Here is a 15,454-nt window from a genome sequence, read left to right on the forward strand (position 1 = left end):
TAATTATGACGACAGTTATTTTATAATCTTCCCCATCCTCCCCACGACCCGCCCATCCGCCGCCGCTGCCCGAGCTCGGTCAGGTGTTCGCTGTACAGTTAACGTTACGTAAACTTTGCCTTTCTAAACTGATTGGATTCCGTGCCGGCGGAGGGGGAAATAAAAACACAGACGGGGCCATGCTCAGACGGATACTTCAAATGGTAAGCTTCTGGTCCAACGAAGTCAACCATCTCGCTTTCGTTTAGATAAACTGGAGCCTTTTTCCTTGCGAGACACGGGCCTAGCCTTGTCTTGTTTTCATGGTGGGGACGTATGTTTTGTAACACAGTCCGTCGTAGGTGGGCGGGTTTTGTATTTTTTCCCGACCTGAGTTCCTCGATTGGGGGAAAAACCGCGCTACGCCGTCACATAGGAATAGACACATCAAGCGCTCCTTGTGTGGGGCTGCTACAGCTAGCCACCCGATGCTAACTTGGTTCGGTTAGTTGATGCTAATGTTACTCCAGACGGGGGTAACGCAAGCCAGTACCTGTAATGCAGCAGCAAACCGTTGGCTAACGTGTCCTACTTTCCAGGCACAATTTAGCCAGCTAACACACCTGCTCTCTGTGTCCCGTTAGCAAGCTATGTTGTAGCAGTGTAGGTTAATTCATCGCCCACCCATAACATGCTAACGCTGACGTTAGCCGGGCAGTTTGACATTTGGGAAGTCCCGTGTTAGTTGGTTTAAGGTTACAGAAACATGAACCAAAATTGTTCTAATTAACGCAAATGCAGCGTATACAATGTCCATGATGACCTTTTGTTTTGAGAAATTGCCAGCTTGTCACTACATTTAGCCTGCATGTGGGAATAGGAGTTTAGCTACTTAATGTAGCCAGCTAAGCTAGCTAGCTAGCTTTGGGACTGCATTTACCACAGTGCACTTGGCAATGTTAACGGCATCGCTGTGTACACTGAAGTTCCGGCTTTGGAACCAGGAAAATCCATTTTACAATATCATTCAGGTCTCATTGAGGTCAGGAGCTGTCTGACCCGCAGCTTCCAAGGGCTTTTATTGCAAACGTTAGGAAGCCACACAAAATAAAACATGTCGCTATACGTATTGCTGTTTATTTCTTTAATCTTTGTATTAACCTACAGTACTAGCGTGCTAATTATTTCGTAACGTTAGTTAACGACCGTTACGTTATTAAATGTTTATGGTCAAATGGGCATCATTTTCTATTGGGCAGTTCTCCTTTTAGTGTTCGTTTTTTCCCATTAAGTAATGGAGTTCTGTGTTTATAAGGAGTTTGTGTGAGTTTGAAGGTTTTTCAATAATGTAACATGTGTGACAGACACAACATTAGGAAGGGTGACCTGTGTACACACAGGTGACACCTCACATACTTTTGCTGATGTGCTTGAACAGCCTTGTGGCTTCAGACATCTGGACTATTCTTCGCCAGATGTCTTTTGGACACTTTAAAGTCAAAGAAGCTTCTATGCTCATTGGATCTTTGTGGAGCATTTGGCCACACATACTACACTAAATGTTTTGTGCCTAGCCAGTTACCGTGCATCACACAGCCACGCCGTCCCTCCCATAAATCACGTACCACTGCGTCGCTAATCTGGGCACAACCCTATGAAACGTTTATGCCTTACAGTGGAGAATACCGCTTCAGGCTTAGAGATCTAGTGTTGCTATACATTCCGATTCATTAAATGCATTTTCTCCTCTTCAGACTCCTGGTAAAGGAGGCTCCCAGAATGCCGAGTCGGAGCAGCCCAGCACCGACCTCAACCACGATCAGACCTCCGAGGTAACGTGGGTGGATGCTCGGCGTTTCTGGCATTGTTTTCCTCCCATTAACGCAAATCAGATTGTTGTTTTTATTTGATCACTATTGTGTGTTTCTGTGTTCAGGGCTTCATCTGCCCTCAGTGCATGAAGTCTCACAACTCGGCGGAGGAGCTGTTTAAGCACTATGAGCTGTTCCATGATACCGGGGACCTGCCCGCTCATATGGCCCCTACGCGGTGAGATATAAACGTTCTGTTACTGTCACATCACTCATGACGATCAGGCGGATTTTGTGGGGAGAGAATTGTTGTTTGTGAATGTGCTATTCTCCGCTTTTTAGGGAAGACCTTACTATGCTGCGGCAAGAGGTTCAGGACTTGCACACTTCTCTCAAGGTGAAGTTTCTGAACAGCAGAGGTCTGTAAATGTTCGGTTAATTCCAATACCTTATTTTGCGTGTCTGTTTTCCCCTGGTTAGGAGGAGAAGTGGTTCTCTGAAGAGCTTAAGAAGGAGTTAGACAAAGTCCAAGGACAACTGAAGCAAGTAATTCCTTCAAGTTGTTTAATACATTTTACACGGACTTTCCGAGTTTTCTACACAGCTGCTTGATTGAACATGATGCCAATGCTTACTCTTACTGTACATGTTTCTATCTTTCCCTCCTTTCCACAGAACGATGGACCGATGAGCCCAGATGACTCCGGTAGAGAATATTATACTTAAAATAACTGGAAAAGATGCCAACCATCAGTCCCTAATGTATGGCGCTCTCTTTTTCTCAGGGCTTGAAAAGAAGTTGAATGAAGCAGAGACAGAAAAATTCAACATCAAGCAGATGAAAGACTTGTTTGAGCAGAAGGCCGCCCAGCTGGCCACAGAGATAGTAGGTTAGTGTGACGCCAGAATACGGGCTGCACTGTGTCTGTGGGTCCGCCTCATTTAACAAATCTAAAGTACTCTTGTACTAAACCAATATTATGCTCAATCTATCCGTTGTTTGGCTCCATCTGCGTTTGGTTTCATGGACCAAAGGCACAAGTTTGGCATTTTACACAGTGTTTTCCTTCAATCAGTTGGATGACGTCAACAAGCAAAGTCTTGGTGTTTCTTTTTATTTATTTGGATGTGATTTTGAATCGTTGAATATGACAGACTTAAAATCCCGCTATGATGAGGAGAAGAGCCTGAGGGAGGCTGCTGACCAGAGGCTGGGCAAACTGACTGAACAGCTACAGAAAGAGAAGGAGGAGAACGAGAGACTGCAAACGGAACTGGTAAGCTCTCACGCTGAGTTTCCATTAAGCTTCTATTCTCTTCTCACAGGGCTCGAGTCATGCTTTGTGTGGACCTTTGTGAATGCTGTGCTTTTGTTTGAGGGAATACTGTTGAATCGATGCAATGAAATCCGTTTGCCTCAAAGCTGTGTGGTGGAAGAATCAAAGCAGATGGTACAGTTCTTTCATCAGTGTCAGGGAACCCTGCAGACTAACAATTTACAGTTGTGCGCTTTTGTGTTATTTGTTTGTGTTTATTGTGTTGCTTTTAAAATTGGGTTACAGCCGTCATACAAATTTTGGTTCTGGAGCTTCAAGCATCCTCATGCTGTTGATCCTTTCAGATATTACTAAGAATCTAGTTTCGATAGATTTTGATCCCAATCCCCAAAATCCCCCCTCCCCCTTCCCCCTCCACTGTGGCACTCAGTTCTCAGTCTCTGCTCTGCCCCCTAGCTGCAGCGGCCGGGAGTGGAGGATGTGGAGGTACTGCAGAAGGAGCTGGTGCAGGTCCAGACACTGATGGACAGTATGACCCGTGAGAGGGAAGCAGAGTCTGAACGCCTCCAATCCCGCTACGAGCAGCTGCAGGCCGACTACACTACCTCAGAGGTGGGGGAACCAAATCGCCTGGTGTATTTACAATATGGTTCCGCAGAAAGTTTGTTCGCTGTAGCTCTTCCTCCCCTAAATTGTACCCATCATAAGTGCATAAACGTGCACACCGGTTCCCCTCTGTTTGCACGGTCATCTACACAACTATGGTGTCCTTTATATACGCTCACCAACTCTTGTTGTAAGATTGATATTCATAATGGGTAGGCCACACCAGGTGTTGTTGTGCCTATCTCTCACCAATTAATGCCTGATGAATTATTCAGGTTTTACTGGGAACAGTGGGAGCATTTTCATTGGAATGGCAGATGCTGAAACCTCTCCATCTCCACATCTCTTCAAAAGATCTCTAAACATTGTTTTCATGCATTTATAATTGATCACATAACAGCTTGTAGGATAATATGTGACAAGTGGCTTTGCTAACAACAACAACAACATGCTGGGTTTTTTGAGGCCAGCAGTCCAGCGACATATTCACATTGCATATAATCCATAACGCAACCGTTAACGTTAAATTCAGGACCATGCATCCCTGCCCTGGCAACCTTACACAAATACAGAAACCCTCTTTTGAATAAAATGTTTGCGTAATGCGGCCTCAGCACAATGCTGTCACAGTTAAGTGTATCAACTGTGAATTTGATCATTCATTCTCTCTTCCCAGTAGCATCTGGCTCGGAGTTGCAGATGAAATGTTTGCTGTTGTATTATGCCTCACCTTTTGTATGTGTCTCTTCTCCTCCCCTTCTTATCTTGCTCCTCACACACTGTATCCCTCCACAACACTCACTCTTTCTCCAAGACCCGTAAACTGGAGGTAAAACATGTTGTTTCAAGTTGGCTCCGCACTCTGAATTCACCTTTTGAGTTGTTATGTTCGAAAAGTTTTGAATCTTTCCTTTTTTTTTTTTTTTACCACGCTACCGGTTCTGTGCCTAGTTGTTTTTGTTTGTTTGATCCCTTGTTGTTACTCATCTATGTTGGCTTTTTTGTTTTTATTCTCTTTTTGACATTCCTTCACAGTGATGCTTCAGTTCTTCCAATTTCCACTCAATGGCCTGCAAAAAGAGTGTAACGTGTGTACATTGCAGATGACCATATCCCAACTGGAAGCAGAGCTGGAGAAAGGTCCACAGGAAGCCGCTGTCTACACACAACAGATCCACCAGCTGCAGAGCAATCTGAATAATCTGCAGCAGCAAAGCCAGGTACGCCACACACCACAATTATTCACCTATGACCCAGACATGAAGCAGATTACTGCAGGCGCAAACACATTTGCTGAAGTATCTGTGACACATTGTAGCGCGTATGACTTACTTTTACTTCAGTGGTGTTAATGATTACTTCGCTCAAGCTCAGAGCCCACCGGCCCAGTGTCTGTGAACCTTCCTCTGTTTCCCGGCCTTAGGCCCCATCACAATGCCCTGCGGGCGGGGGCCCTCTTTGGCAACGGAGACACGTTGATACAAAAACCACACGCAGCTCTAAAATTAAACCAGCAGGTGGGTGGGGGCTCTGCCATGCCAGCGCTGTGTCTTATCCGCAATGGGAAATGAGCAATGGAGGCGATAGGTTCCTGTCAGAGATTGAACCCTCTCACCTCAGGCCTGTGAATGCTGTCCCGGCCTAGTAAGACGACGATTACAGGTTCTCACAACAGGATACTCTGAGATCTGATAAAGACACCTATCTCAGGAGAATGGAAACAAAAGTGATTGAGCAGACGGTGAGAAACTGAGGATTAGGACTAAGGGCATGGTCTTGCCCTTAGCCCTACGATTAGAGGGGAGAGAGCCAGTGGGCATCTATCACAATGACAATGACACTAGAGAAAGCCAGCAACAAAGCCGTGAGATGCAGAGGGGAACAGAAGAGGAGGGCATGACGTGTCTGCAGAGGGTTGTTAATGTTGGCCAGCTGCTCTGGTGGCCTGCAGAGGATTACTGTGAAGCCCAGGTGCCTTGTCCATCTTCCCAGTTAGCGGCACGCTCGACTCCTAACCACATTATGTTTACTGCCAGAGCTTAAACCAAAGCAAGAGCTGTTTACATACCACGTTATTGCAAGTCCTGTCTGGTAAACGGTTCGCTATAAATGCCACACCTCACATTACTCAGCCAACTGTTCTTTTCCACAGTTTATTAATTGCATTAGTTGCAGCTCCCATCAGACCAACTTAGTTGTAAGGTAGAGGAGACAGGTGCTTACAGCGGGGCTTCACTAATGGCCTATCCTTTCAATCATTGTCAATAATGAATTATACTTTAGCTGAGAGCGTACTTTCCAAGTCAGAAAACAAATTATTTCACTTATATTTTCACTTTCATTGATTTGCGCCCTGGCTTTCCTTCCTATTCTGGCACGTCTATCACTCCCATAATTCCCCAAACCTCTGGCCAATCGGCCTGATGTCCCTGTTCTCACAGAGCCTGTCTGAGAAGCTTGCACGTAAGGAGAAAGAGTACCAGGAACTGGAGGAGCATCTGGGAGCAGAGAGGGCCGCCAAGAAGGGAGCCGAAGGCAGCCTTAGAGAGAGGGAGCTGGAGGCTCAAGAGCTCCAGGCTCGGGCCACCGGGGCCGAAGGCTACCTGACGAAGGCCCAGACGGAGCTCGCAGAGAGAGCGGAGGAGGTGGCGAAGTTGAAAAAGGAGATTACGGAGCTGGAGGTGAAGCATGCAGAGCTGAAGGTGGAGAGGAAACAGTTGCAACAGCAAAGGGAGGAAAAAGACAACCAAGGAGCTCAGCAGCAGGCCGAGATCAGTCAGGTGAGTCCGTTGTATAAGTTTCTGCTGTTACTTTTGTCATCCTGCGCCTTCCTGCTGAATCATCACCCCTCTCTATGTGCTCTTCCTAGTTGCATGCCAAACTGCTGGAGGCAGAGCGACAGCTTGGCGAGGTGCAAGGTCGCCTTAAAGAACAGAGGCAGCTTTCGGGGGAGAAACTAAAAGACCGCGAGCAGCAGGCTGCCGACCTACAGCTCAAACTGTCCCGTGCAGAAGAGCAGGTAGGCATCAGATGAAACTCAAACATATTGTATCTAATTATCTTCTAAGAACAAACCCATTAAGATCACAGCGATGAAACTGTTGTTGGATGACGACACAAAAACCTCCCAATGCACAAAATGACCGTTTTGCTTCCGTAGCTGAAGGAGAGTGGCAGTAAGAATACAGACGTGCAGCACCAGCTGGAGAAAGCCAAGCAGCAGCACCAGGAGCTGCAGGCGCTGCAGCAAAACACAAATGGCAAACTCCGTGAGGCTCAGGTAGCGTAAAACAACCCTCCGTTGACAATATTGGAGAGTGTAAAGTCAGGACAGGCTGCGCTGTGACTTCCAGAATAATATCCAATACAGTCTCATACAAAGTAATCAAATTACCAATGATGATGTTGATGATAGTTTCATCCATAGATTTTTAGCTTGAGAGTTCTCACTAGTGTAGAAATATCAGTAATTGAATTATTGTGTGGTATTTGTAAAAGATTATAGCATAGTTTACATTTTTCTGAAGTTTTGTCCGTTCACAAACAAAAGCCTTGCCGTCTGCCTGTGTGGGAATCTCCAAATTGACCTCTCACAAACTAAAAATCTCATATAGTCTTTCTGCTGTGCTGGCTGTAGAATGACCTGGAGCAGGTGCTGCGTCAGATTGGAGATAAGGACCAGAAGATCCAGAACCTGGAGGCCCTGCTGCAAAAGAGTAAGGACATTGTGAGCCAACTGGAAACCGAGAGGGACGATTTGTGTGCAAAGATCCAGGCCGGTGAGGGAGAGACTGCTGTACTCAACCAGCTAAAAGAGAAAAACCATGGACTACAGGAACAGGTGTGTGTGCCCCCCCCCCCCCCCCCCCCCCACACACACACACACACAGACACAGGTCCAAATTCATGTTGCTGTTTGGTAGACACGTGCCACCCCTTGTAAGATGAATAAATGTGTTGTTACGACCAAAACAGGCTGGGTTGATTGAAACCATTATCTCAATTAGCATCATAAAAGAAAGCCAGGTTAATTTAACAAGAACTACAGGGAATCATTTGTCATTCTGGAGCTTATAAAACGTCTCTTATGTGGGTCTCTTAAGGTCACACAGTTGACAGACAAGCTGAAGAACCAATCAGAGAGCAACAAGCAAGCCCAGGATAACTTGCATAAGCAGGTCCAGGAGCAGAAGAGCCTACTGCGCTCCGCCCAGGACCGAGCCCTAACCCTGGAGACCTCCGTCACCGAGGTCACCACCCAGCTGGCAGAAAGCAAGGAGAAAGCTGCCCAGCTAGATGCTCAGGTAAGCTTCCGAAGACTCTCTGTGAAATAAATATGCGTGTGTGTGTGTGTGTGTGTGTGTGTGTGTGTGTGTGTGTATATATGTGTATATATATATATATATATATATATACATTCATTTGAAATAAAACGTTTTTCTTCAGCTGAAGGCAAAGACGGAGATGCTGCTATCTGCAGAGGCAGCTAGGGCTGCACAGAAGGCTAACCTGGAAAACAACCTGGAGACGGCTCAGCATGCACTACAGGACAAACAGCAGGTTATTGCTCTTTTAATGCCACCGCCATTGTCCCTTAGTCTTTGGTATTGCAAATCCCTTATTTAAGTGTTTTCCTTCCTTCTCCTGTCTCACCTTACTACAGGAGCTGAATGAGGCTCAGACGAAGATAGAGGAGCAGGCCCAAAGGCTCAAGGAGAGACAGGAGCAGTGCACACAGCTGGATGCCAGTCTGAAGGAATGCAAAGACAAGCTAATGGCCTCCGAACAGCGCATAGAGCAGCTGGAGGGGCTTAACAAGGTTTGTCTTGAGTCTTTGTAGTGAATCCTTGATGTTGTAGGCTTAAAATGTACCTGTCCGAAGTGACTACATACATACGGCATTCTTCTAAATGAATCTGTTGTTTTAATCCAAAAGAAATTGGAGTCACAGGTTGGGGAGTTGCAGGTCACACAGGACCAGGTGCAGCAGGAAGTACAGAAGCTGCAGAAGGAGGGATCAGAAGTCAAACGCAAAGCAAAGGAGCTGCAGCTTTCGCTGGAAACCGAGAAAGCACGGTGAGTTAACTATACTGGTGCAGAGTTGAAAATAAATAATAAATGCATGTTAATCCAATTGTAACGCTCTCTGTTACATATACATGCCAGTATTTTGTTTTGCTCCACTGTATTGAATATGTATATGAATCATACCTACCACATCCCGTGTTTCCACCGTTAAGGGCTACAACACTACAAGAGGAGTTAAAGAAAAAAACAGCTGCCTTGAGTGACACTCAGCAGCAGCTGGAGCGCAGCGAGCAGGACCAAGCTGCTCTGAAGGTGAACCTGGACACGGTGATGGTGGAAGGGAAAACTAAGCATGCAGATCTGGACAGGAGAGCTCAGAGTCTGGCAGCGGACCTACAGAAGGCCCAGCAGGAGAAAGATGCTCAAAGGAAGGAACTCGCCAATACACAGGACAGCCTAGGAAAGGCCAACAAAGCACTGAAAGAGAGTCTCGGCGTACTGGACACCGAGAGGAAGAAACATAAGTCAGTCATGGAGGAGAAGGTAGGTTCAGTAAGCTGTTGTTTAGATATCTTCAACCTTTCCACTTGGAGTAACAAATAAGTCACCTAATTACATCACCAGGACATTCACCAACTAAATCTGTCTTAATCCTCAGGAAAAGTCCAATGAGAAGGCCAGACAGGAGCTTCTTAAGATTAATGAGGGCATCGCCAAGTCGATGAAAGAATCGCAAAAGCAGTTGGAGCAGATGGGAGAGGTAAGCTTCCGATGAAATGCTGCATTATTGTTCCGTATGATTGTTTGAACCGTAAAGACCTGCTGTGTTGTCTGCAAATTTCAGGCAGAGAAAAAGTTGAAGGTGCAGCTGGCCACGCTGGAGCAGCAGCGCTCTGACTCTGAGGGAGCGCTGACGGAAAAAGAGAAGGAGTTGGAGAAGCTGCAGGCACAACTGAAGGCAGCCACGGGGTCCTTTGAGGAGGAGATGAAGAAGCTTAAGGGCCAAGTGGCCGAGTTGCAACAAGTAAATGTGAAGAAGGCAAGTAGCATTTTAGAATTCAAACACCGACATCCACGCTGTTAAAAAAACGGTCATCTCACTGAACAACACAGTTACTCATTATTCCGTGATTGAGAGTACTTTGTGTGTTACCTAAAGTGTGTTTGTGTGTGTGTCTTTTTTCCTGCAGACGGAGGAGGAGAGTAATCTTAGGGCCCAGGTGTCTGGGCTCGGCAACGAGCTGGCCTCCGAGAACAGCCGGACGACAGAGCTGCAGAAGGCCTTGGGGGAAAGCCAGGAAAGCCTCACTAAGCTGCAGTCCGACTTCTACGGCAAAGAGTCTGAGGTGTCTGCCCTGCGTCAAGACCTGAAGGTAGGAGGGACAGATAGTCGCTTCATTTAAGGACTTTGTGTTGAAATCAGAAGCTGCGATCCTGCATCCTTTTTTTCTCTCAACCAATTCACACAGATGGATTAAGCACAGGGAGGGGTGCACAGACTATCATAAAAGCGCATTGCTGCTTTGAAGTTATTTGTCTGTCCCCTCCTCAAGTGAGTGACGTTGGACCTTTCTCCGATTCTAGGCGTCAGAGGAGAAGCTGAACTTGGCTTTGGAAGAGCTGGCCGCCAACCGAAGCCATCAGGCGGGTTTGGAAGCTCAGGTCCAGGATCTGCAGAAGGGCCGAGGCTCGCTGGAGCAGGTGCTGGAAAGACGGGACGTGAAGCTCCAACAGCAAGAGCAAACACTGAAGGCAGTCCAGAAGCAGCAGGTCAGACAAACGGATTAACCAACACCGGCATGAACACTAACGACACTTGACGGGATTAAGCTCATGTGTTGTAAATGATGCTCGCACACTCAGGGTGAAGTTAAGGAGCAACTGGAAAAGGAGAGGAGCAACGTTGAGGAGCTGAAGAAAGCCAAGACTGTCCTGGAAAATAATTCCAACAAACTGACTTCTCAATTAAAAACACTATCAGAGAGGAGGGAGAAGGTCAGTCACCTTTCACCAAAAGCGACCACTAAAAATGTCTTTCTATTGATTGTTAAAGCAGTAACTTCCCTGCGCTCAAAAGGTTTTTTTGAAGTTGACCCCGTGGGTGAAAGGTTTTAATGCAGACACTACGAGTGTACATTTGTTCATCCCCAGGAGCTGGGTGAGTTACGGGAAGCCAAACAGCTGTTGATCCAGCAAAAACTGGAGCTGCAGGGTCAGACGGAGGCAGCGCAGAGGACCCTGGAGCAGGAGCAGAAGGAGCACCAGGTCACCAGGGACAGCCGGGGCCAGAGGGAGGAGCAGCTCCTTGCACAGACCAAGAAGGTCCAGGATCAGCTGGTAGGCCCACTAGTCCAATTCCACCGAAATAATTTGAACGGAGCGCTTTAAAGCTCCCTTAGTCGCCCCTCCGATCACTCCCCGTGACGCGGTCCACGCTTTCTCTCAAAAGTCTGCAGAGAAGCGGGCCAGAGAAGAGACGGTGAAGCGCGGGGAGGAGACTGTAGCCAAGATGGAGGCGCAGGTGACGGCTCTGAATGAAAACGTGGCCACGCTGAAGAGGGAGTGGCAGGGCAGCCAGCGGAGGGTCGGCGAGCTGGAGAAGCAGACCGACGAGCTGAGGGGAGAGATCGCTGTGCTGGAGGCCACCGTGCAGAACAACCAGGACGAGAGGCGAGCTCTTTTGGAAAGGTCAGTCGACGTCGCTTCCCTTAAAGGCGTCGGCCTGAAGGAAATTTAAAAAATGATTACTAAATACAGGTCCTTGATTAGCCGGTTAGGAAAGGCTTCAATACCAATAGGTTAAAGGAAAAGGAAGTTGGTAATTCATATTCAGTGTTGAGGCTTTTCTGCCAGTACATTCAGGTTATTGGAACCTTTTACATCCAGTGCAGGACTCTGAAGTCACCAGGATTGTCTAATGTGGTTTTGGTGGATTTGGTTGTTGAAATTGAGAAGATCTCCTCTCTTTGATGGAATTCTTGTTACGATGGGAGCACAAGAAGTTTCAAAATCAAATTAGATGTAAGGGCATAAACATACAAATAAATTAAGCAGAAGGAAAGTCCTAGAAAAGAGGTACATCCGTAACACATTCTACTTCTGTCAACATTAAAGCAACCGCAACATGTTTCCTACAGTGCACTTCATCAAAGGTTTTACGCTTTCAAAGGTATTCAAAAAAGGGAGTTTTATCGGCTGTGATCAGATCTGTAGATCTAGTTCTATAGTTGGTGCTATGAAATGATACCATTTGAGTAGGTTGTTTGTAGGTAACAAACAATAGAAAACAGTGTTTTTACATGCAGCACATGTACAAGGCAGCATTTGAAGTGTGAGTTGAGTTGAAATGAGAATAGAATGCTGAGTAGCACCGATATGTGGTCAATAGACGTAAAAGAGCTCAGTTAGTTTTTCTGAGCCCCCACAAAAAAAAAAAAAAAACCCTCTCCCACAAATCCCCCCCGTTGCTCTGTGGTGGTGCTTCAGGTGCGTGAAAGGTGAAGGCGAAATGGAGAAACTGCAGGCCAAGATGGTGGAGCTGAGGAGGAAGCTGGACGACACGACGGCCGCCATGCAGGAGCTCGGCCGGGAGAACCAGTCGCTCCAGGTCGGTCGTGAGACACTTATGTCTTCGTCTTAGGCGGCCCTCCGTAGCGTCGCCATGCGGACGCGGTGTTGCGCTGCCGGTTGTAACCGCCGGCCCCCTCGCTGCCTTTTTTCCCCCCCCCAGATCAAGCAGTGCCAGAGCTTGACGAGGAAGTGGGCCGAGGACCACGAGGTGCAGAACTGCATGGCCTGCGGGAAAGGCTTCAGTGTGACTGTCAGGAAGGTGAGAGCGGCGGCGTCTCCCGGAGGGCGGCGCGTTGAACTTCTGTGTTACCTTTTCGTGCCGTAACACTTTTCTTCTTCTCCTCCTGTGAATACGCAGCACCACTGCAGACACTGCGGCAACATCTTCTGCGCCGAGTGCTCGATGAGGAACGCCTTCACGCCGTCGTCCAAAAAGCCCGTGCGGGTCTGCGAGACGTGCTTCGACGAGCTCCAGGGCTGACTCCCCCCCCCCGCCCCCCCCATCCCTTCACCTGCCCCCTGCCTCCGACCTCAGCGGGCAGGAGAAGGGGAGTCTTTGTCGTGTTTGATGTGCACTTGCTGAGGACGGACCCGGCGCGAGGAGGACTCCCGCCTGCTGGGGGACTTCTGGCTCTTCTGGGAGGGTTTCCACCAAGTGACACGTGGGCGGCGTGTCGGGAGTTGGTTTGGATTGTCTGCATCTGTTTTTGTGCCTTTGCTGCTCCTGTGGCCTGCCAGCGGGCAGAGAGAGTGAGAACAAACCCCCGTCCATCTCGTTTTACGTTCACATCTCTGTCGTTGTTTGGAATCATTAGCAAGTTCAAGGTGGTTGTTGTGTACGTGTTGAGAGGTCTGGCGTCAGGTGAGAGGTCCGTGTGAGCCTGTCGGAGGGATCGGGGGAGGTAGATGTTGTGATGGTGGTCACTTCTGCCCCACGAACGTAAATGCAGGTAACTTTTTTTGTAAAGGAAGTAAATATCTGTTTAGGACTACATCGATCTGATCACTAAAACATTGGAAAAAATATTTTTAAGATCTTTGTTTTTATGAATGTGTGTAATTTGACACGTGAATAAGAAAGTGTGTTGAAATCGGTTGAAATTGGTTTTATATTTAATTTTTTTGTGGAACATACTTCTCTTACAGGAAACTATTGTCTGTACTGAATAACAGAATTACATACTTTGTTCCCAAAACTTGTTAATCAGCAAAACCTTTAATTTGATGTTTTGTGGACAGGATTTTTCATAGAAATGTCATTTTTAAATGATGGAATATGCATTATGTACCGTAAATTACAGCTCAAGATTTTAGCCTCAAATCATGTTTTTGATTTATAGAAAACACCTCATCAGTAATTTCTTTCACCAGCGATTCATCTGCGATCAGTTACTGCATGTTTCCTTTTGTGCGGCAGTGTGTTTGTGTGTGTGTGTGTGTGTTGGAATTGATGTATTCAGCCTATTTCACGACCAAAGAATGTCTGCAGCAGGAACGCAGTCAAGATGAAAACCTAATGCTTCTTTCATATTTCAGTATTTTTCTAAGTGGGAAGTTTTCAGTTTTAAATCACAGGGTCTGACAATATTTGTATTTATTTTGATCACCGCACATGTGACCATCTGGGAGGCTTTCATGTCTGATCACTTCTCTTTGCTGTGCCACATTTCTCTTGTTTTCTTTTATGCAGAATTCATGTCAGTCGCTCGCATGTTCATTTAAAAAAAAAAAAAAAAAAACTTTTTTTAATGCTGCTTATGTAAACTCAATGGCACTGACTAGAATTGTGTGTGTGTGTGTGTGCAGAGATGCTCTGTATGAACGCGTGTTGTTGTCGGTGCTGCTGTCAGCTGCTGGTTCCAACCCGCGCGGCCGATAACACTGTAGAAGTTCCTTCCTGCTTTCTATAATTTATAATTTGTCAAAGGAAATTTTGGAAAGATCATATGTGCAATTGTCTAAAGACTGGAGCAGACAAACACTGACTTTTTTTTTTTGCTTGCCTGATTATCTATTTCGGCTTCTTTTGCTCAAACAGCGTCTTCAGACTCGGTGGCCCGGCGGCCTCGTCTCGTTTAGTGTTGCATTGGTTCCGTTACGTCTACCTCAGATTGGCCCAGGAAAAGCACTATTTCTAAACCGGAGAGAGATCACAGATCACAGATGTTGCGTCATGGCCTGCTTTCAATCGAGGGTTTGTGATTCATCTCTCGAGCTGTACAGTCCCTTTAGAACCCAGAGAGAGGATTTGCACCTTATTGTATTCTGGGCTCATCGGCGTGAGAAACGGGCCACGAACGAAGGACCACCCACTTTATACAGGCTTCAGCATTTCTAGCCTTGATGTACTTAACTGCTCATTAATGATAAGGCTGTCATAATTATCTCTGTGAATGTTTGTAATGAAATAGAAAATTTATATAACACTTATGGATGTAGAACAGTGAAAATGTGTGTGGACTCGTCAGTGTCTTAAATTCGATTTTTTTCTTTTTTTTTTCTTTTTTCAAAAAACAAAGTCCCTTCCGCTCTGAACACAGTGGATTGTTGCTTTCTTCATGTTGCTGCCAGTAATCACGCATGATGACCTCACTGGCCTGTGGCTCACTCACACGCGGCCTCATGTTTTGAGTCATTACAGTTGGCGGTTGTGAAGCCTCGTGCGTCACTGCTCGCTGTTAGCGGCGAACCCGCCGCGTGTTAGTACGGCCGGGGTGACCTCCGCTCACCTGAGGGGGTCGAGGGAAACAATGTCATTTATGTTCACGTGCACCATTTCATTTTCTACTTCATCGTCATACATAAATAAAACAGTATGTTTCTATCTTCTTGTGTAGTGTTTTTTATTTATTAATAGACAATTAAGAAGTGCATAATGCTTTTACATTTTTGTATCAATCTGTATTTCACACCTTAATCCAAATCTGTATTTTGTAGTTCTAGTTGAATTCTTTCATAATTAAAATGTGAAGTTCATTCTTGGCCTTGGCAGCATTAGTTGACCAAACAATCTTACCTTGCGAACCATCAAGTCAGCTTAATAGTAGTCAGATGATCATGACTACTTGTCATTGGATTATTAATGTTCAAATTAAAAATGTTACCACTTCTGGCACAATTTGTGCTGTAGCGCTACTGACCAAGCTCCTCCTGCCGCTGAAAAGCTTATGAAGAGCTCAAATC

General features: G+C 46.3%; 1 protein-coding gene across 7 annotated transcripts; it reads left to right on the top strand.

Moving 5' to 3' along the window:
* Positions 1 to 36: 36 nt before the first annotated feature.
* Positions 37 to 15,095, top strand: LOC120809852 (early endosome antigen 1). Of its 7 annotated transcripts, none has more exons than XM_040163986.2 (30): positions 37 to 203; positions 1,734 to 1,811; positions 1,916 to 2,028; positions 2,133 to 2,187; positions 2,271 to 2,336; positions 2,466 to 2,496; positions 2,576 to 2,680; positions 2,946 to 3,067; positions 3,524 to 3,679; positions 4,488 to 4,502; positions 4,777 to 4,893; positions 6,115 to 6,453; positions 6,543 to 6,692; positions 6,834 to 6,953; positions 7,311 to 7,514; positions 7,777 to 7,977; positions 8,120 to 8,233; positions 8,337 to 8,492; positions 8,610 to 8,749; positions 8,914 to 9,244; positions 9,360 to 9,461; positions 9,546 to 9,740; positions 9,892 to 10,074; positions 10,286 to 10,471; positions 10,565 to 10,696; positions 10,853 to 11,038; positions 11,151 to 11,389; positions 12,188 to 12,308; positions 12,432 to 12,530; positions 12,630 to 15,095. In XM_040163986.2, exons 1-30 carry the CDS (start codon positions 180 to 182, stop codon positions 12,750 to 12,752), a joined length of 4,203 nt encoding a protein of 1,400 aa, XP_040019920.2. In that variant the 5' UTR covers positions 37 to 179; the 3' UTR covers positions 12,753 to 15,095. The 7 variants fall into 7 exon arrangements, with proteins under 7 accessions (XP_040019920.2, XP_040019921.2, XP_040019922.2 ...); XM_040163987.2 differs by having other exon boundaries at positions 3,530 to 3,679; XM_078082720.1 differs by having other exon boundaries at positions 51 to 203; positions 2,271 to 2,332.
* The last annotated feature ends 359 nt before the right edge of the window (positions 15,096 to 15,454 follow it).

This window comes from Gasterosteus aculeatus, chromosome X, assembly GCF_964276395.1.
Source record: "Gasterosteus aculeatus chromosome X, fGasAcu3.hap1.1, whole genome shotgun sequence".
Lineage (NCBI taxonomy): Eukaryota > Metazoa > Chordata > Actinopteri > Perciformes > Gasterosteidae > Gasterosteus > Gasterosteus aculeatus.